The sequence below is a fragment of the Taurulus bubalis genome (assembly GCF_910589615.1).
Source record: "Taurulus bubalis genome assembly, chromosome: 15".
Lineage (NCBI taxonomy): Eukaryota > Metazoa > Chordata > Actinopteri > Perciformes > Cottidae > Taurulus > Taurulus bubalis.
Window position 1 is genome coordinate 6,041,499 of NC_136603.1, and position 22,962 is coordinate 6,064,460.

At 41.1% G+C, this 22,962-nt stretch overlaps 1 protein-coding gene across 1 annotated transcript in view; it reads left to right on the forward strand.

Moving 5' to 3' along the window:
* htr2aa (5-hydroxytryptamine (serotonin) receptor 2A-a) overlaps positions 1–22,316 on the forward strand; it is a gene marked incomplete at both ends in the record, with an annotated part of 45,079 nt that extends 22,763 nt beyond the window's left edge. The window contains 2 exons of the mRNA XM_079231056.1: positions 509–709; positions 21,454–22,316. Of these exons, the coding sequence (XP_079087182.1) occupies positions 509–709; positions 21,454–22,316 (1,064 nt within the window). The remainder of the gene's footprint in view (positions 1–508; positions 710–21,453) is intronic.
* Between the last annotated feature and the right edge of the window lie 646 nt (positions 22,317–22,962).

Below are 22,962 nucleotides of genomic sequence, written 5' to 3' on the forward strand. Positions count from 1 at the left end.
TAGTTCTGGTATGTTTTGTGTTCACACTGACTTTTCCAGCTGTGGACGGCAACAACGTACATTTAGTTTGTTCTCTTCACGTTACTTTCTACTTCTACGTCACTTCATTCATCTGACAGCTTCAGTCACTTTCCAGATTGAGCTTTTAGCAAACAAAACATATAAAACCTTATGTGATTCATCAGTTACTCCACTAACATTCAATTCATTTAAGTAATATTTTCACGTAAAAACATCTCATGTTGCAACTTCACAAAGGTAAAGGTTTGCTGGTTTGCTTTTTTAAGAATTGTCAGAATTTTAATGTATTTGTAATACTGCACTTTGTCAGATTTTGTTTTTCAATACACCAACTTTTCCATCTCAACCAAGCAAAACTGAAACTTTTTTTAAATTACGTTGCCAACCTTTTATGCCCCCCTCATGAAACGGACACTAACAATATTTAAATTCTTCTGTCTTTCTTTTTTTAATCTTTCCACCTCTCCACTCGTCCCTTTCTCTGCAGACTACGGGTGGCCGCTGCCCTCGGACCTTTGTCCCATCTGGATCTACCTGGACGTCCTGTTCTCCACGGCGTCCATCATGCACCTCTGCGCCATCTCTCTGGATCGGTACATCGGCATACGCAACCCGATCCACCACAGCCGCTTCAACTCCCACACCAAGGCCCGCATCAAGATCATGGCGGTGTGGACGATTTCAGTGGGTAAGAGGTTTAAGCTCTGATATTCGCCTTAAATCTACCCAAAGTTTTTAGCTTAATGTACAAATATGAGATGATATGTTTATGGCCGTTGAAGCTGTGTTACAACACCAAAAGTAAAGTGTTCTGAAAGTGGTGTTTAAAAGATCGGACATCGAGGAAGAGAAAATTGCATATTCAAAAGTCAGATTTTAAATTTGAGACACATTTGAGACAACAGCTCCTACTGAGAATGTTGCATTATGGGTTGCCTTCATTTTCACAGGTCACCAAGTTCCCTCAAGTCGGTTTGTAATGTGTCTTTTAGAGTTGGCTAGCTATTTTCCGATGGGTTTGGATAATGGGTAAACAAGTGTTGGTAAAGAGAAGACTATTTTATAATCATCTTATATTCAAGAAAATAGTCATTTTAGCTTTCTAGCCTTAGAGCTGACCCGCTAACATTACTGCCTTGTCATTAATTAGCTTGTAGGTTAGTTACATTTTCAGACTGAGGCTTTGGTCATGTCACATGATATTCCAGAAATTGTTTCTGCGAGATGAAATTACTGTTTTTGTCAATTGTGTGTTGTGGCTTTGAAGAGACGGATATCATGGCTTTTGTTCCCCATCAGAACAATAATTGTCTCTCATCCCGGTACTTCCTGTCTGCTTCTCCAAACTGGGAGCGTCACCATCATCTAATACACAGTGACTATGGATAAGGATATAATATATTTATATATAAACCTATGTCAAATCAAGTGTAAAAATGTCTTTAGAAAGGGTCGGGGAAAATAGCATTTTGATTTTAAAATATATAAGAGGCCACAATTTGAATGTACGGATTTGTATAGATAAGAAACACATTTGGGAACAATGTATAATGGATCCACCCTTTAAGTTTACAGCAGTGATACCCAACTACGTGTACTTGTACCTGAAATTTATCGGAAAAAATAAAAGAATTTGGTTAAAAAAGTCAAATGTGTTCAGGACAAAGATAAACACAACAGATAGGACAACACATGGTTTAGTACGTTGTCTAGAACGGACGGTGGACTGAGAGGACGTTTGTGGCTCTGAAATTACTGTTATTTTTGTGTTTCATGGTCAAGGATGAAACTGCCCATCTCTGACGAATACGTCCTTGTTCATTGTGACTCTCGCCGCTTTGCAGAAGGACAAAATTAACCAGAAATGCTTTTGAAAAAAAATGCATTCTTCTTCTTCACAATGAGGACAGGAGGGCAGTCGCATTAAATGCAATTTGGCCCTCTGAAAGAGATAAAAGTGACGTTTATGACTCCATATAATTTTTATGGAGATGAGGGAACAATCAGGTATATTTGGCTTCTGCCTGCCTGGCTGGTATCCAGCTGCTCAAGCCAATGGTTCTGTAGATTAGCAGGAAATGTAATGATGGGGCTGCAGACCACGGAGGTCGTAGGAGGAAAGAGCAGCCGAGTGCACATTAGCTCTGCACGGTCATTATTCACGCACAGGAGGATGAAAAAAACTGAACGGTATGAAAATGTGTTTCAGTTGATAACATTTCAGTTAGCAAGCTGCAAAAAATAAACCATCAGTTTATGTTTGATTGAAGTTAAATGATAAAAAAGCTTTGCCCCTTTCCTCTCCTAAATGATTTGTTTGTTACTCAACATGCTCTCACAATAAGCTAATTAAGAGGAGAAATGTTGGAAATGTTCCTTTTTATCCAGGGGGCAGTGAGCCCAGCCCTTAGATTGTTATCAATAAATGGATGGCAGGAACATTGCAGCTCGACTTCAACGCTGCTAATGATTCAGAGTGCCGACCAAACCGAGTCATCTGATGTTGGAAGATAAAAGACAAGCAGCAGCTTTTTTCGGGAGAGTGACACGAATGTCAAAAATGTACAGGATGAAACGTGATGTATGAATACATGTCACCTTGAGAAATGTAACGCCACTTGTATGGTTGGATTACTGAAACAAGCTTGTTTAAAGTAACTGTCAACTTTACTTGTTTCCTAAGTCACAGAATACTGAGATTCCTTGTTGGTTAATATTGCGCACATGTCAAAGAAAACCAGAACAATAATTGTTTCTGCATGGTCATTCTGAATCATGCATACTGAAGCTACAGTTGCATTTCATTCAAATACTGAAGGATTAAAGCAATTTAAATCAGAACAACAGAATAGAAACAAAAGAAGCATCTCATGCTTTCTTTGATGGTTTCATATGCTATTTTGTATAATGTGCTGTAATATGACATCAAAGAAACATAAGACGACTCCAGAGAGACACAAATAAACTGCAAAATGACTACAAAGAGACATTAAACAACTGCCGAGATGGAAAACAACTATAAAGCAACCACATGGAAACACAAAATGAATACAAAACAACCATAAAGATACACAAGATGACCAGAGAGAGACACAAAACGACCACAAAGAGACGAAATACAACCTACAACAGTTGCCTTGAATCGAATGTTCAGTAAGAAAGCGAATAGGAGCATTTTCCAAAATGTAAAATGAAATTCTGTGTGAAAAGAAGTCATAAAGTAAGGCTGTCCCTTTTTGTGATATAGCATGACGGAGGTCCTGGAGGACACTAGAGACTGTTTGCTCAAATGTTAAGATGTATTGATTTGTGATTTATGAAAGCTGCAACAATTATGTACGAGTTTTGGACCTGATCAATACCTCATCATGAGCTGAGGGATCCGTCAGTGACTGCTGTCATTTTAGTTTGATTCGTCTGCCACATCAAGAGAATGTTTTCTCTCCTTGAAGGCTGCTGGAAATACACCAACAAATGTGACAATAGAAATACGTGATTGATCTGTTAAGATACAGCTGTCCGGGACTAACGGGTCACGTCACTTTTTTTTGGACAAATAACAAATCATCTGCCTGCATAAAAGCCTCATCATGAAAGACCTAGTCCTGCTGAATAGTCGCCTAATGGTGGAAGTGGAGAACGCTGAGAAAAGCTGAGAAAGCACATTAATGCTGTTCTTTGTTTCCTCTTCTTCTCTATTCTCAACTAAAAGTCAGCTGCCTATTTATAAACACTGCCATTGAGATGCTTGTTGTGGCATCATCCTCGTAACAAATGACACTCGGGTCATGTTATTTTTGATATTTTACATTAATGTTTCTCCTCGATCTGACTGTCATGCTGCAGCTCAGTTCAGACTTTCGTATGGTCAAAAGGAAAAACGTATTAACGTGTAATTATCTACGAGGAAATTAATGGTGCAAAGCCTATAAGGTCGTTCAGGAAGGAAACTTAAGTGTGCTGCTACACTCACAATGATAAAAAGCATATTGTACCAAATACAAGATGATATTTTGTTCTGGAAATTACAAAAGTACGGTTGGACAATTATATAAGAGTAACACCAGCTCCTACTGAAAGTGTTGCATTATGGGTGGTTAGCAGCCATAATTATGCTGTGTGGGTGTCATAAAGTCAAGAGAATATTTTTGCAGGGAGATTTTACAAACAGTAGAAATTGGGAGGTTTGTTGTAAATTCAAAAAGTCTTCTCCCAAAACAGCTGTGCCTTTGATCAGACTGTGTGTGTGTGTGTGTGTGTGTGTGTGTGTGTGTGTGTGTGTGTGTGTGTGTGTGTGTGTGTGTGTGTGTCCTTGTTGCCCATAACACCTTTCTTCACATTGGTCTCCACATTTGTTTGCATGCATCTTTTGCAGAAATACAATTCCAGCCTGAGGTTTGTTTTCCAGCTCTAATTCATCTTAAAGAGCAAGACATTTATAAGCAAACTAAGCAAGGTTATTTGTATTTCTCAAGATCTGTACAGACGTACAGGGTCAACAACAACAAAGGTTGTGAGGCACAGTTTCAAAAGCAAACGCCTTCTGTTGATTCCAACAAATGAACATTGTAACAACTAACTGTGGGATCATAATGAATCCACTGAGGCCTGTTGATATGGCCGTGACAATAAGTCCAATTAAACAGCTTCAAAGACACACCGGTGTGAACGAGTTCAACAGCAGCTCCTCCCATTGTGACCGTTTAAGAAATGCAGGTGGAGCAGGAGGGTGGAGGGAGAGCTTGAAGAAACGACTCCCCTCCACTTCCTTTTTTTTTATTAAACCGAATAACCCTCCTTACACTCATTGTGTTTTCTCCCCAACTTTTGACCAAAAACAAAAGGCATTAACTCACTTTGAGTGAGTGGACCGCCTCGCCTTAATGCCTGCGAGCTCCTCGGCGGCCCAGAGGTCTGCGTTAGCTTCCTGTTGCCTCCACTTCATTAGCGCTGTCATTCTGCACTGGGTGCTAATGGCCGAGTCCTGCCGGAGCTGCAGAGAGCTAATTTAGTCTTCCTTCCTCGTCCAGATCCAAATCACGATAGCTGGGATTCGCTCGTCATTTACGTTCTGTTCCAGATAAATGAATGCATTGTAATTCCTCTGAGATCTGGAGATACGCTTCACTGTTTTACGGCGTTCAGCTCTTCTGTGCAGATCCAACCGCCTACTGGAAAACTAGACATACGAATGACATGCTGAATGATATCTACTTTAAACAAACAGGTGATTCTCAGGTCCAGACTCAAATTGATATATTTAAGGTTAAATACCTGTTCTTATTTTGAATTTCCACCTTATTGATATTTTATATTTTATTTGCAGTCTTTCCTATTTGTACTGTAACTGCTGCAAATATACTTGTGAGATAAATAAAGTTTTAAAAACAACCATTGGACAAATTGAGATGAAATGTGGTTCAGACATTTAATGTTCCCCTCGGGATGAGTTGTAATAACTTTGGTGATCATCTGATTTTTAATTTCTATTTTTAAATAATCTCTTTATACAATGTCACCTGACCTCATCCCTTTCTCTCTCTTTATACGATGTCACCTGACCTCCTCCCTTTCTCTCTTTATACGATGTCACCTGACTTCCTCCCTTTCTCTCTCTTTATACAATGTCACCTGACTTCCTCCCTTTCTCTCTCTTTATACGATGTCACCTGACCTCCTCCCTTTCTCTCTCTTTATACGGCGTCACCTGACTTCCTCCCTTTCTCTCTTTATACGGCGTCACCTGACTTCCTCCCTTTCTCTCTTTATACGGCGTCACCTGACTTCCTCCCTTTCTCTCTTTATACAATGTCACCTGACTTCCTCCCTTTCTCTCTTTATACGGCGTCACCTGACTTCCTCCCTTTCTCTCTTTATACGGCGTCACCTGACTTCCTCCCTTTCTCTCTTTATACAACGTCACCTGACTTCCTCCCTTTCTCTCTTTATACAATGTCACCTGACTTCCTCCCTTTCTCTCTTTATACAATGTCACCTGACTTCCTCCCTTTCTCTCTTTATACAATGTCACCTGACTTCCTCCCTTTCTCTCTTTATACAATGTCACCTGACTTCCTCCCTTTCTCTCTTTATACAATGTCACCTGACTTCCTCCCTTTCTCTCTTTATACGGCGTCACCTGACTTCCTCCCTTTCTCTCTCTTTATACGGCGTCACCTGACTTCCTCCCTTTCTCTCTTTATACGGCGTCACCTGACTTCCTCCCTTTCTCTCTCTTTATACGGCGTCACCTGACTTCCTCCCTTTCTCTCTCTTTATACGGCGTCACCTGACTTCCTCCCTTTCTCTCTTTATACAACGTCACCTGACCTCCTCCCTTTCTCTCTCTTTATACAATGTCACCTGACTTCCTCCCTTTCTCTCTCTTTATACAATGTCACCTGACTTCCTCCCTTTCTCTCTCTTTATACGATGTCACCTGACTTCCTCCCTTTCTCTCTTTATACGGCGTCACCTGACTTCCTCCCTTTCTCTCTCTTTATACGGCGTCACCTGACTTCCTACCTTTCTCTTTCTTTATACAGCGTCATCTGACTTCCTCCCTTTCTCTCTCTTTATATGACGTTACCCGACTTCCTCCCTTACCCGCCATAACTTTGGCCAGCGTCATGGTTTGGCGCCTATAGGGCCACTGACCAAGCGGCCATACTTGAAGACTTGGGAGTGAGAACATGCGGTGTGTGAGCGGTTGGTGGAGAAAGCTACTTTTGTTATCCAAGATTCAAGGCGGTGTGCCGTGAACATGCAACCTTCAATCCCTTGTTCTGATGTCATGCCTCTGTATTTTGTCATGTAAGCAGGAAAAATTGAATCTTTGATTATTTTTTCTTTGTGACAGATCCTTTTCCGCAGTTTGATTATTTCTCTCTGTATTTATTTGTGTTGCTTTGTAAGTGTCACCACTTCTGCTTCGTCTCACACAGAAAGAAAAAAAAACAACTTCTGTTATGTGTTCAGCCTTCAGAGGCTACAAGAAGAAATGACTCAGAGACATAACAGTTTGTTTTGGAGATGCAACATCAGCCTGTTTAGCATTCAGCTGAGAACTCATCATTTATTCATGCATGTTGGGATAACTGTGATCAGTGCATGAAGAGAAACCTTCAGTATTTTGATAAAAGTGATGTTACGATGGACGATGCAACCCCCAGGAATTTATTACGCTGTCTTACATTCAAAGCATTTGACTCTTTAATCCAAGCAAGAGAGCAGTTAAATAAATATAAATACATTTCAAACGCAGATGTTGACCAAGGAGCCATGTCTCCATCTGAGCAACTGATCTGAGATCAGCTCCAGGTGAACTGTGGTACAGTCCACAAGGAGATGCTGCACAGATTTATTTGTCAGCAGAGAAAAACATGCCTAAGTGGTATTTTCCTATTTCATTTACATAGTTCAACCTGCCAATCTATTAAGTAACTATTACATGTGCAAATGAAGAACTTGAGTACAAAGGTCAAACATAACAAGAGAAAAATACCTCACCAATATGTTTACCTTTTCTTAAATCTTTACATTTAATTCAATGTTCAACATTAACATTCTTCACATACTGTACATATATTTACTTTCATTTCTACTGCTGACCTAATCACTGTTTCATGAAAAACATTTTTTTAAATAGGCTTACTAATGAAGTTATTGAATTTAGCTGCATCCTTAACAGCTGCAACATTAAAGTGATCAACAATCATAATAATACTATAACACAATGATTTGGATATGTTTATGTCCATGCCAATACTCTAACTTCTTTTTACTTTCAGTCTATTTTACTCATGCAAAACTTGTCACAGAGTATTTCGACTTTTTCAAAGTGCTGACCATAACAAGTAAACTGATCTGAATGTGTAAAATCTGTGTAGTTCTCTTTTAAAACTGTTCCTGATCACAACTGTTCAACGACACAATGATATCAATTTAAAAAAGGAGTGTTCTGTGCTCGGACATTACGGCCTGGAAGCTAAGACATGGATCTAACAAGTGAAGGTTGTCTTTGTGAAACTCTCCGCCGTGAAGAGGGCCTGTAATAATGCTATAGTTCATAGATAATGGGTAAAAACAGCAGCGTGTTCCTCACCTAGCGCTCAGTCTGTTCCAGAGTTCTTTGGCTTCAGCAGGAAGGTTCATAGTTAGATGAGTTTTGATATTTTCATATTCCATCAGAGTGACTCCGGTTGCTAACATGTTCATTTGATCTCCTTCTCTCTCTCGAGCAGTGATCTAACTCTCGCTGTGAGCGTTTTTGTTCGACTCCCCACCGCAGTTTCACGGCCGATTCTTTGTGTGGTTTCTTTTTTAACACGTATATGTAAATACCTGAAGGCTAAAGCAAAAAAAATAAAAACTGCATCTGAGCTGAAGTTCCACAGAGTCGACAGGAGGACGAGTTTAATAATGTGATGTCAGCGTGGCGGGCAGCAGGGAGGCCTCTGGCGGCGTCACAACCGGCCTCCGCGCAGCGCCGCGATGCGCTGTGCCACCCACGAGCCCAACGAGGTTATGGGTTAATTTTTTATTTTGATTCACACACACACACAGCCTTGGTTTCCTCCTCGGGTTTGTCGTGAGGAGGAAGAAGAGGAGGAGGAGGAGGAAGGAGCGCTGATGTGGCCTCGTGGGAGTGCGGTGGCTGGCGTTTAGTCGAGCCTGTTCCCGCGGTGAGTCGTGGCGACGTTCTGATCTGATTGCACGGAGGAGGAGAGGGGGTGTACATGCACACAATGGCACGCATGAATGCACGCTGGTAATGTGTGTGAGGGTTCACTTCGTGGGTTTGTATCTTTGTGAGGACGGATTTAAGGTTTTAGACCTTCAGAGTGAGGACATTTTAGGAAAATAGAGGACATTTGTCTTCACTTCGAAGGCCTTTTTGAGGGTTCAGATTTGGTTTTACAGTTCAGGTTAGAGTTAGTTAGGTTGGGGTTGGGCATTTAGTTGTGATGGCTAAGGTAAGAGCCAAGGGAATGCATCATGTCAATGAGATGTCTCACAAAGTTAAGAGTCCAGGGGTGTGTGCGTGTGTGTGTGTGTGTGTCTTTACATAATCTGCCCTGAAACGTTCATGCGTTTCTTCACAAATGCATTTCTCTGTACCAAACAGCCTGACACACACAACATATCATTTCACTTCCCTGCTGCATTTTCCTTTTGCATCGTTTAATGCGACAGCAGCAACTTAAGAAAACCATGCAAAAAAATGAATGACTTCAGCATTTTTGCCTATTTTAAAATAGAAAAAACAAATAATGCTGGCTTCTTTTGTGTAATGTAGAAAAAGGTTTGAATGTGTGAAGACCTATAACACATAAATAGTCATCAGGTTGTTCAACACTATAAATACATTGTATTTTGAGTCTATTTTGACAACTTGCAGGGCTCTGGTAAAGGCCAGCTCAACTAGGGATGGGTATCGTTTGGGTTTTTTCCGATACCGGTGCTAAACCGATACTTTTAAAACGATACCGGTGCCTAAACGGTGCCTGAACCGATACTTTTTTATTGCCAAGGCAATTTTTTTTCTTCAAATTGAACAATATTATTAACTGTTTAAAGTATACTATAGATATAAATAAATAAGTACATACAAAACACACTTCAAACTACAGCTTCAAACCTTTTAACTTCAAACTATAAAAATATATATTTAAAAAAAGAACAGACACCAGTCCAATCAGGTGGCCTGATGGGACCGTGTGCAACAGAACTCAGACTCTGTTGGATCGTAAAACTGCTGCTTTACTGGACAACACGTCATCATTAATATCAACTGGAGAGATTTGTTCCATCAAGCCGAGGACGGACGTTCAAAAGCTCGTGCTCGTGTCTGCAGCGATCTCTGTGTGCGCGCACTGTGTGTGTGAGCGCAGGAAGCCCCGCCCCCTCGAGCCCCGCTCTGCATGCAGGCGGACGGAGAGCAGAGCAGCGAGTGTGCTCTGATCCGCGCTATTTTAATAATCGTTTTTAGCGTGCGGGCACCGCGCTACCTTTTTAGTATCTATATACCGTGCAACTTTACAGAGTAGTGTAAAAAAAAAGTATTTAAATCGACTCAGGCACCGGAAGGAAGCACCGAAATCTGCGTTGCTTTTCGTCCGGTAGGTACCGGACGTGTTGGAACCCAACCCTAGTCTCAACATTAGTCTTTTTTTCTGTCCTTCAGATCTTCTGACTTTGTTTGCTGCTTGATTCTGCTCCTGTGAGGCGGCTGCCTGTCGAGCCGGGTAGAGAGCAGGTAGAGAGCAGGTAGAGAGCAGGTCGATAGCAGGTAGAGAGCAGGTAGAGAGCAGGTCGATAGCAGGTAGAGAGCAGGTCGATAGCAGGTAGAGAGCAGGTAGAGAGCAGGTCGATAGCAGGTAGATAGCAGATAGAGAGCAGGTAGAGAGCAGGTAGAGAGCAGGTAGAGAGCAGGTCGATAGCAGATAGAGAGCAGGTAGAGAGCAGGTAGAGAGCAGGTAGAGAGCAGGTAGAGAGCAGGTCGATAGCAGGTCGATAGCAGGTCGATAGCAGGTCGATAGCAGGTCGATAGCAGGTAGAGAGCAGGTAGAGAGCAGGTCGATAGCAGATAGATAGCCGGTTGATAGCATGTTGATAGCATGTTGATAGCCGGTTGATAGCATGTTGATAGCAGGTCGATAGCAGATAGATAGCCGGTTGATAGCATGTTGATAGCATGTTGATAGCCGGTTGATAGCATGTTGATAGCATGTTGATAGCATGTTGATAGCAGGTAGATAGCAGGTTGATAGCATGTTGATAGCATGTTGATAGCAGATAGATAGCCGGTTGATAGCATGTTGATAGCATGTTGATAGCATGTTGATAGCAGGTAGATAGCAGGTTGATAGCATGTTGATAGCATGTTGATAGCAGATAGATAGCCGGTTGATAGCATGTTGATAGCAGGTAGATAGCAGGTTGATAGCATGTTGATAGCAGGTCGATAGCAGATAGATAGCCGGTTGATAGCATGTTGATAGCATGTTGATAGCCGGTTGATAGCATGTTGATAGCATGTTGATAGCATGTTGATAGCAGGTAGATAGCAGGTTGATAGCAGGTTGATAGCAGGTTGAGCCTGTTTTGCTTGTTGTTGTTGGTGAAGCACGATGCTCAGAAAGAAGGTTTATGCGTTGCGTTGAGCTAAATATCTTTTGGATAATAATCATCAGAACTTTCTGAATTACAGGAAATAATGGGACACGTAATAAAATTGACATCAAAGATGTTGACTTAAATTTACTTATAATATACTTATTGTACACAAGTCTACATTGTAGATTTATTGTACACACCACTATTATGCAACTGACCAATAAGCTACTTGAGATATGAAGACCAAATTATCTTAACCGTTGGCCTGTGTCATATTTTTGGCATTTTGTAAATTTTGTATAGTTGTTTGCCTTCATTTATAGTTCATATTTGCAACTCTTTCCTACTTTGTCCTGCAACTGCTGTGCAACAATAAATAAATAAAAAGAGATTGGACAGACGCGGAAGAGAGAGGAGGTGAAAAACGGGAAGAGAGGAGAAAACAGTAATAAACTGAGTCTGTAACTCAGCATGTTCGCCTTTGAAACTGTATAAATGTGAGGCTCCATCTGCGTCTGCAGGATAAACAACAAAGTGTAAACACGGTTATGAATTTCCAGCGTTGCTTGTTGAGCACGAAGACGACAAATATTGATTCACTGCTGTGGAAACGTCTTTTGACACAAACCACATTCATTACGAACCATTTCCTGCGAGGCTTGTTTTCACTTTCCCGCTTGGTGAACTCTGAAGGAAGACATCTGCGTCCCTCTGTGATTAAGTATTGTTTTTTATTTGTACTCCCGCTGAGAATTTTACTTGAGTTAAAGCCACTCTCACCCCTCTCGTGTAGGTGGTGGTTTAAATTATAATTTATTGAGAAAGGACCTCTCAAGAGGAAATGTTTGGTTTGAAGATATGAAGATGCTCATTCTAAACTATCTAAACTATGATTGTACACCAATGAAAACATAGTTATGAATATTAGATTATATATCTGCCAATAGACCCGTACTAAATTCTACAGACTGGTTCTTTAAATCCTTACATTTAATCAGCTTTTAAATCGTCATCATTCCCATTATTTTCCTCCATAAAGCTAACAAACTTCCCCATGCGGCTGGTACACATCAGGACTAATCGCTATTATAATAGTTCATGCCACACTGCAAGACATTATTTATGTGTAAACCGACCTATTTTTAGGCCTCTGCTCGAAAATTGCATACCCAAACTAAAAAAGGTATATTTCTGCAACCATTAGGGCTATTTGAAAAATGTTGGTGTTATAATAAAAGGCTACACATGTGATATTTTGTTCAGATGTGTAAATATCAGTCTATATGTTACTGGTTAAGAGTAAATTAAGATGGCACACAGCAAAAATAAAAAAGGTTTCAGGTCCGCCTAGAAAAAAATCACTTTCAGGATGATTGTTTCTTTGAAATGATGCAGCTGTAAGGTCCAACTCTAACCCAAATCATAGCACAATATGTGAACATTCTCTCTGCAAAGGTTGACTTTGATAAAGTGAAGCAGAACAAAATTAGAGAGGGTTTTAGTTCAGAAAATTCAGACGAGGACTCATTGGGGCTATTTGAATTTTCTCATGTACCAAACCATATATTTCACTTGTGTATTACTTACGGTGTTTAATACATCCAAATACAGCAGTTTGGGGCTTTTCATTAAAAAAAATCATAAAACAACCTATGATTTACAGTTTTATATAACATCCCTCAGTTTCCCCGCCCCCTAGGGGGGGATTGTTTTTTAAAAGGTTAATGTTTTGTGTTTCTACAACTGTCTCTTATGTTCTCATAAATGTTGCTTAATTGGGTCTTTTCATTGTGGCAACTTTATGAGCATGTGAAACTGATGCAAAATTGTTTCAAAGATATCAGAATTGTTTCAAATAAGTGTCTGTCCATGAGTGGATATTCTAGAAATTCAGAAACAAAACCGTTGAGGATGAAAAGCCGAAACGGGCTTATAATAGATGATGATGTTATTGCAGCATATGACTGAGGAGTCTGTAATCTTCTTCATGAATGACAGACATGTCATGTTGCCAGCATATTTTCCACATGGTTTTTCATTGTTTGAGCTTTTTATTGACCTCATCTCGGTTCCTCTTCTTCTTCGATGGATTAAAGTCCCTGACTGGAGATTTAGCTCCACCAGCTGTTTACCAAACAACGTACAGTCATGCAACAGTAGTGGATGCAAATAAACATTAATTAATGCTTATTATGATTTTTATTTATTTCTACAGTAGTATGGACACCTGACATTTTATTGTCCACTGCTGCAGTATCTGTCTTAGAATAAAACCACAACTACAGCCACTGGCTGTAGTAAAGAACCACAGAAGAATGGATTCATAGATCTGTGATTAGTTGTGATCTACGAGCTTCAATTGCTACAAACTACAGGAGTATACTTTATTTAAGTATTTCCATTTTCTGCTACTTTATACCGTTTACTTCGCTACATGTATTTGACATCTATAGTCACTTTGTATTCAAGACAAACATATGAGACAAAGCTGTAACGTACACAAATGAAAATTGTCTGGACTTGTTTCCACATTGATGAACTACAACATTAAAATAATCTTACATATATTTTAGTGATAAAAACTGAATTTAATATTCTACAATAACAACTTGTGAAAGAAAGGGCAAAACCCTTTTTTACTGATAATGACTGAGTAACATCTTGCTTATCATGGAGTATTTTTAGATAAATTAAGAATATGATATATACTCTTCCACCACTGTCAATAAATACTCAGACTCTTCAAATCGTGTCCAGAGTTAAATCGTGTTATATAGCGTGTGCTGCTGTATAACAGTGTTAGAAGCAGCAGCCTAAACAGACGTGTGCGTGTACATGTGTGTGTGTGTGTGTGCGCGCGTGTGTGTGTGTGGGCAGACAGACAGATGGCTCGGTGTTTCCCAGTGGGAGTGTTACTGTGGTTCATGCAGAAACTGGAGGGAGACCAACACACACACACACACACACACACACACACACACACACACACACACACACACACACACACACACACACACACACACACGGACATTAGAAAAGACAGATTATTGGATAAATACTGTCCTCGTCTGAGGATATAGATCAATGTGCATGCACACGCACACACACACACACACACAGTCTGCCTGTTTTGACTCACACACAGATGGTTAATATGTTCACTTATTAAAATGACTGGAAACACTTTTGCTTTATAATAATTATCAACGTAAATAGACGTGGAAAACATTTGCTCATTTAGTGTTAGTACAATATTCAAGTTTTTGTTTAACGCTTTATGATACTTCTACTTCACTGCATTTTGGAGAGAAATTATGTTTGTTTTTTTTACTACATTTAGCTTTAACTTGCTAGCTGTTTCCCACCGTGTACAGTCTGTATGCTAAGATAAGCTAGCTGCTGACTGTAGCTTCGTATTTATCACACAGACATGAGAGTGGCATCAATATGAGGAGCTTAACTCCCAGACACCAAATTAGCGTATGTCTCAATGTGTCGAACCATAGTTTATTTACCACAACAATCTGTCCCCGACCTTCACCATGCAGATACTGTCGAAAGCAAGAAAAAAAACATCGGCATTCATCACAAAATGATCGCACATAATCTGGGGCTTCAAGACATTCGTGTCTGACAGTGCAGTCTGTGTATGTACAGTTGTGCGTATGAGGACAGTCAACAACGCAAAGAGTCTTGGCTGGATTTGATCTGAAAAAGATGAAGCCAACTCTTACACTGAAAAAAAGAAGCCAACAGAAGAGACCAGCACTGGTTCTCTGAACACTTGTGTTCAAAGTGTCGGTCAGTGCGGAGAGCAAACACATTTTTAGCAGGAATTAAAACTTGAATCCATCCAGAGCTGCTGTTGAGATCTGAACCCCCACAGTCTAATAATCACACCGCCTGGCAGAGACAACAGAGCTGGAGGTTGGCATCAAGTGCCGTATGAAGAGAGAAGGCCAGTGTGTGTGTGTGTGTGTGTGTGTGGGTGTGTGTGTGTGTGTGTTGCCGTGGGGTTTAGATGCTCTTTTCCTTTCCCCTCATCTTCCCTTCACTCCTCTTATGACCCAGAAACCGATCTCCTCTTCATCATTTCGGGCGGCTGTAGCTCATGGGGAGAGTGGTCGTTCTGAAACCACAAGGTAGCCGGTTCGATTCTTGGTCTCCCCATAGTTTGCATGTTGAAGTGACCTTGAGCAAGACACTGAACCCCCAGTTTCTCCCCGGGTGCTTCGCGGCAGCACACTGCTCCTTGATTACTACGGATGGGTTAAATGCACAGACCAAATTCCCCACGGGGATTAATAAAGGATAATGTCTTCTTGTTTATCAGTAACCAAAAGATGAGGAACGTTGCTGGACGTTGTATGGCTCTCTTTCAGTGTGAGAGTGTGTGTGTGTGTGTGTGCCCGAAGGAGGAGGGGACTGGTTGTGAACATGGTGATGGTTGAGTTTATTTACAGCTTCAGAGGAAAGATACTTGGAGAACTAGGAAAAAAAGAAATATAACCAAAAGAAATAAAACAGAGATAAACAGGAGAAACCCCTCTAAAAGAACTAAAAGCATTGCAAAGGCTGCATGTGATCAAGGTGAGGATGCATCTGTGGTTGCTTGAGAGAGGAGTATTTGTCATATTTGCTCATTTGAAAGGATCCCCTGCAAGACTCGGTGTCTTAAAGTTGTAAAATTAAACTACCAAACATGACATTTTGGACTTGAAAAAGTAGAAATTGTTCACTTATACTCCTTGCAAATTTAAGAATAAAAGATAAATTATTCAAAGTTCTTTAGTTTTACAACTAGAGTTCAGGAGGAGTCCTGCGTTGGTGAATATCTGCAGGTATTCTAATAAGGAATCCTGTATGAAGGCCAAAGAAACATCAGCAACTTGCTGCACTACCACTTGTTGGACGTTAAGATCGGCAATTTGCATATATGCTGATGGTGTGAATTTAATCTGATATATATATATATATATATAAAGGTGAAGGGGTACTCCAGTGGGGATTACGCCTTTGGGGGACTGCAGTAGGTCCTCAGAGTTATACAAACGTCTTCATGTGCGCTGCAGAGACTGAATCGCTGACGGCTTCACGGCAGGTAGGAGCCGTCAGAACTGTACAGCAGTTTTGTTATCAACAGTTTTTCACCTCGGGGCCGGATCTTTCAGCTGAATCACTGCTCCTCATCTCATCCACGATCACTGCCACCCCGGCAGAGCAGAACGCTGGATTTCCCTTCAGGCCTCAGCGGACCGACACAACGAGCTCAAACAGGATAAACACGCTCCCTAATCTCTCATCTGTCGAGATGCGGGGTCACAAGTTGCAGATGAAACCCGGCAGCAGGAAGCAGGTTGCCTCGACTAACTCTGAATGTGATGAATCACTCAAGTTGTGTTATTACCAATAAGATGCGTTTTAAATCACAAAATGCATCGCTGTCTCGTAGAAGTCAGGTTTCTATACGGATGTTTTTCTCTCAGTTACGTGTTGATGTACACAACACTTCTCTTATTTATCTTACTTCCATTTATAATCATGCTCTATGTTTAGGAACTACAGTTTGCATACCGCTTTGGGGGTGAAAAACACCTTTGCAATGTTTTTTCAGCCTTTTATTTGTTTCCATTTTGTCAAATAGAGTCCTTATTGAAACCCAAAAACTAGTCAGTGTTTTTGCACTTCCTGTTCCCTCATGTCGAAGTCAATGGCTTTGTTAAATGGGTTTTTGGTTTCATGGCTGAAATAAGGTCGGCGGCTAGAGAATGTTTTGTTCTACGATATAAAATGCTTCAGTAAATACCCCACTGTGTCTACTCGCACTCATGCAACGGTTGTGTAGTTGATCTAACAGTTGTTTTTTACCTTGAGCTATTGTATTCACACTTCAAAAATCATAACACTGGTGTTTTGGGGGATCATATTGCTGAACAAAACATTTAAGTTTCATAGACGTCTGTTTGCCACAAAGCTTATTTTCTGCAATATTCTAAAATCCAGTGAAAAAAAAAATACATTGGCTTTTTGTCGGCCTCCAAAAGAAATGCGTCATCCCTGCAGCTGTCTACTGTCGCCATTAAAAGTATGCAGAATTTGATATTTGCAGCTCTCCTCCAGTATCACTAGATTACTTTGATACTGGGAAAAACTTTTTTTAATGATACTCTGTATATTTTTCTGTGTTTATTCATAAAGGATATCAACGATAATGACATCCTTGGACAGGATTAGTCTTTCTGAATCCAAATACATGTTGAATGGTCACATTTCACCTCCCAGTTACACCAGGTACAAACAACTGAAGTAAATCATAGCTTTTACAACATGATTGCAGTGCAATAGAAAGCACTTAAAGAGCGATTTTCTCAGAATAAAGAGTTTTGAGTAAAGATTGATTATGAAGTTTTCAAACCGCGTTTCTTTTCCATTGTTGCGTTATGAAATGAAACCCTGAAAGTCTCCATCTCCCCGATCAGCTCCTTTGTGTCTAAAGTGTCCCCCTCCCCTCTGTTTTCTCTCACTTGACGCCCTTTCATCTTCTCTCCCACTTCTGTCAAGTTTTTTTCTCCACCATCGCGTGTCTCTGATTTCATGTATTTAGAGCAGAGAGTTGCCATCAGGGAGAAAGAGAGGAAGGAGGAAACTGAAAAGAACTAGCTTTTGATTTGTGGATTCTGCAGAAGTGATTCTGCAGAAGTGTGGGCAGGATGCTCAAGGGGAGGTTATCCGAGGAACACGGTGAATCCTGGCGCTCAAATCAACGATGTCACCTCGACAAATCACACTTGATCTGCTGGATATGAAACAGTAATGACATTTTATCTCTCTGTGTATAACTCATGTAAAGTCTGTTTCCACCTCTCTCGCTCTCACCTTCAGTCTGTCACACGAAACATTTAAAGACTGCAATGCTGAATAATATGACCGGGATTAGTCTGAAAACTAATCACCTGCCTTTTTTAAACACACACAAACCCTCATATTCACAGCAGACAGCCTGTATTCACCCTATAAATCTCATTTTGTAATGAGGAGCCTGCGGCGGCTCCCCATTTAGCCTGAATATCGTCACTGAGGAGTTTTAATAACAGCAGATGCCAGAAAAGTGTTTGTCCCTGAGCTTCAGGGTCTGGTGGGTCTCATCGCCGCGGTGCTCAGATCACCTGTCAATCAAAAAGCTTTTGTGATGTCGTCTTTCTTAAAGGTGCCGTGGAAGCAGTTTGAGTGTCTGCAGTTTGGAGGATGCTGTGTGCTGGTATTGTTGGTTAATGAAAAAATATGTAAACAGCCTGGTTGAGGAGCAAGTCAATGATTAGAGACAGTTAGCTTAGCATAAAGACTTGAAACAGGTGGAAACTGCTCGCCTGGCTCTGTCCCAACATTACATTTCAGACGCTGCAACAAAAGGATGTCTTTTGCTTCAGGATTGTAGTAAACCCATTGTTGTTGTTTTTGACTCCTCAGCATGTCAGTACTCAGGATGTCTTCATGCAGAGTATGAAACAAGCGTAAGTTATAAAATGAAAATTTTTTAACTAAAAACCTGTCCGACTGAATCCCTCCAGCTGCTTTTCTGTCAAACCATCCAGAGTTAATTAGGATTATTAGTCACTGACCCCACTGCTCCCAACGTGCTGCAACCATTACTGGCCACCCTCGCTGTGTCTTGTCAGTCTCCAACCTCCTCAACCTCCTCGCCCTCTTCCTCCTCTTCCTCCTCACCTCACACTCACTTCCCTCCTATTTGTTACAAGGAGTTATATGAGAACATGGCGAGAGGAAGATTGGCCAGTTCCCGCTGATATGGAGTGTGCACAGCTATCATACCCTTATCCAGAACTTTTCTTGGCCAATTTTAAATTGCAGCAGTTTTATAATAACGTGTGACCGAAGAGGCAGTTTATAAAAAAAAGAAAACTGAAGAAAAACAGCAACGACAAAAATAAGAATTTAGGGCGAGGAAACTAAATAAGCATATTTCCCCAGGGAGATTAAGACTGAAAGGTGGCCCTATTTGCTTTTGAGAAAAGAGTTTAGAAGGTAGATTGGTACAGAGAAGTTGAACTGCTGTATTGACCGCAGAGAGAGGCGGAGACTCAACCCACAGAGGAGAGACTGTTGACAGACAGAGGTGAAGGCCGACCGGCACTTTCCTCCCACAATGTGACAGGCCGCCAAATGGAAGAAAAGGGAAAAAAGCTTCAGCCCCGGACTTAATGGAGAATTTGACAGATTTAAAAAGGAACAGGGACTTTCAAATGGCAGTGCTTCTCTGGTGAAATATTTGACAGACTGTACCTGCGCTGCCTGCTGTTAGCTGCTGCATGCGGGGGGAAAATACAAGAATTTAACAGCTCAGCCAGATGGCTAATGAAGTGAAACATAGCTGTACTTTTTAGATTAGTGAAACAATAGACCTGCCAAACATTAGCAAGTTAGCTTTGTCATTGTAATCATATTGGCATGCTAATGTTAGCATTTAGCTGAAAGCAACGCTGTGCATAAATTCAGTTTCAGCTAAATGCTAACATTAGCATGCTAGCAGCTCTGTGACATCTCACAGAGCTGCTACCATGACTGCAGACTCTTGGTGGTGTTTGATATATTGATTCTGTATTTGTAACAAATACACAAAACATCAACATCCTCATAAAGTGGACCTCTATATGCTGCGACAAAGAACTTCTGAGCAGTATTACTGTTACTGTTAAATCATTCAAATAAGAGCCGTTTTCTTCGATGTATGAAATACATTTTCCTGCATTATTTAGGTCTGTAATCACAGATTTTTGTCTGCAGCTTGTAAATGAGCAGGATTTATGCAGAGACATTACTGAACTGATTAAATGTTGACGTGTATAACAAGAGGATTTGCTCACAGAGGCAGGAAAGGTGGTTTTTAAGAGTTATACTGTTTGTCTTCAGTTGTAACTTATAAATGTTGTATTAATTCCTTCCTTTCTAATTGCCATACTATATTACATCTATGTACTTCTGGTGGATTTCGATCTGTGGACATTGTTAAGGCAGCAAATTAATAACGCATAGCGTTTTAGATTTCCACACAGGCATATTTAGCATTACAAAAATTGGTTAGCTTGGTCATTCAGAAACGTCAGTTTCCAGATTTGTTGACAGTGTGCTGCTAAAACAGCAAAAGGTCTCAATCTAAATTAATTTTCTCCGGATTTGCCAGTCTGAAAAATTACTTTTTAGCGTCAAAATGTTTGTAAAATAAGTGGCATCATGTAAAGACATAAACTCAATATGTACTTTGATGACTATGGAGCGAAATAATCATAATCTGTGTTCACGTCCATCCTCTCAGCAGGACTTTTACTTTTAATGGAGGAATTTTACATTGTTGTCGCTACTTAAAAAACAACAACATCAAGACAAAGGCCCACAATTTCACATCAAAAAACTAAACATACAACAACACACATCAGACAACCTCAGAATCTTATATGTGATCAACTTAAATGAATAATGTTGAATATTAATACACACATCATGTAGAATTATTCATATAATGGGTACCTGTCACATCCCAGTCTCCTGTTTGAGGTTTTGTTTTCCTCGTTTCAAGTTTTCAGTTCTAATTAGTTTCATTTTGGGAGACTTGTTGTCTCTCGTTTCAGATGATTCACTTCCTGCCCTTGTATGGTTCCCGCCTGTGGTATTGCCTCCCTTGTCCTGATTAGTTTCACCTATCCCTCATTACCCTTCCTGCCCTGTGTATTTATACTTTGCGATCACCTTGTTTGTTTCCAGTTCGTCCTCCAGCCTTTTGTTCCCAATGACTTCCAATTGTGATTTAGACCTTGCTTCTGTATATTTACAGCCTTTCCCATGACGTTTTGGACTTTTTTTGGACCCTGTTTAGCAGTAAAAACTTTCTTTTCTATCTGCCCTGTGTTCAGAGTCGAGTTTTTAAGTTTGTCTGTTGGCATCAGTGTGAAAGTGCTTTCATCTTTTATCCTTAGCCAGCTGAAACTTCAGCAACACAATCGGGGCCTTTAGATTCGGACCACTTAAATATTAAGTCCTTCAAATGCTTCAAGTACTTCAAACTTTAAATTGGGTTAATTTGTTCTTTTCAATTGCTTTTGTCTTTTCCAAGTAAAAAAAAAAAAAAGTGAAAAGGTTTATTTTTTCCGATGTAGGAGTGTTTCTAACCCTAATCCTTCCACCCCTGCATAACATCCAGCTTTCCTCTCACACAGACAACCACATGTACATGAATCACACTGATTGTTCTGGGTTTATAATTTTCTTTTCATCTCTGTGCTGCTTCCTTCGTGTCTGCAGGGATCTCCATGCCGATCCCTGTTCTGGGACTCAGAGACCACTCCAAGGTCTTCAAAGATGGCAGCTGCCTGCTGACGGATAACAACTTTGTGCTGGTCGGCTCCTTCGTGGCCTTCTTCGTGCCCCTCACCATCATGGTCGTCACCTACTTCCTGACCATCAACGCTCTGCAGAACGAAGCCACGCTCTGCCTGGACCAGCTGGTCCCGCGGCCCAAATGGAGCACGACATTCACCTTGAGCTTCTTGCCGCAGACCTCGCTGTCCTCTGAGAAACTCTTCAGACGCTCGATAAGCCGCGAGACCAGTGGCAGAGGGAGCAGCAGTGGCCTGGGAGGCGCCCGCGGGAGCATCTCTGGTTCGCTCTTCAGCCGCCGCACGATGCAGTCGATCAGCAACGAGCAGAAGGCGTCCAAGGTCCTCGGGGTGGTGTTTTTTCTCTTCGTGGTCATGTGGTGCCCGTTTTTCATCACCAACGTGCTGGTGGTGGTGTGTGACCCGGCGGTGTGCGACGCAGCGCTCATGGGAGGCCTGCTGAACGTTTTCGTGTGGGTCGGATACTTGTCCTCGGCGGTCAATCCGCTGGTATACACGCTGTTTAATAAAACGTACCGAGCGGCATTCCTGCGCTACGTCCGCTGCCAGTACCAGCCGGAGAAGAAGCCTCTTCAGCTCATACTGGTCAACACCATCCCGCCGATGGCCTACAGCTCCACCCAGCTGCCCCTGGCCGACATCGAGAAGTTGCGAAACGGAGCGACTCACTCTTGTGGCGAAGTGAAGGATTTCTCTTTGCCTGGACAGGAAACGGAGAAGTTCATGCTGGACAAAGGTCACGGAGGCAAGGACGAGAGCTGTGTGTGAATAAAAGCCTGCTTCAAGGTTCATCCTTTGAAGCTCACGGATTATATAAAACCGTTGACTTCATACTGACATAAAGCGAAGGGTTTGAGGTTTAAAGTGCCAAAGACAAAGTGCCTCCCAGTCAGGATTTTTAGAAACACTGAGGTCATGAGTTCCCCAACCCGTCAAGACATTATAGTCTCAACTTTTCTCTTTTACTAATCAACACCAGGGTCTGAATCAGCTGAATCAAGTTAGGGAGTTCTTTATATCGACATAACTCCTTTTGATAACCTAAAAATAATCATGAAAGTGCTTGTTTCATGGAATAAAATGTATAAAACCTTTAGAGCCTCCTCCACACTGCCAGCACATGAGATTAGTCTCAGAAAACATGTTTTTCACTTAATGTTTTACAAAGATATTGAGTCAATCAATATCGAACAGAACATGTACAGTAAATTATGTGTGACATATGGTGAGTACAAAAAAAGGTGTCATAACTCACCCATTCTGACAAACTCTTTGGACAAAAGGGTAAAAAAAAAAAAGATTCTTCACATAATTTCATTTTTCACGGACGCTCAGCTGCAGTGACCTCGGCCCCGCTCCCATTTTGCCTGCTCCCTGTTACCAGTCAGGTTGCCTCTACCTCCCATCATACCTT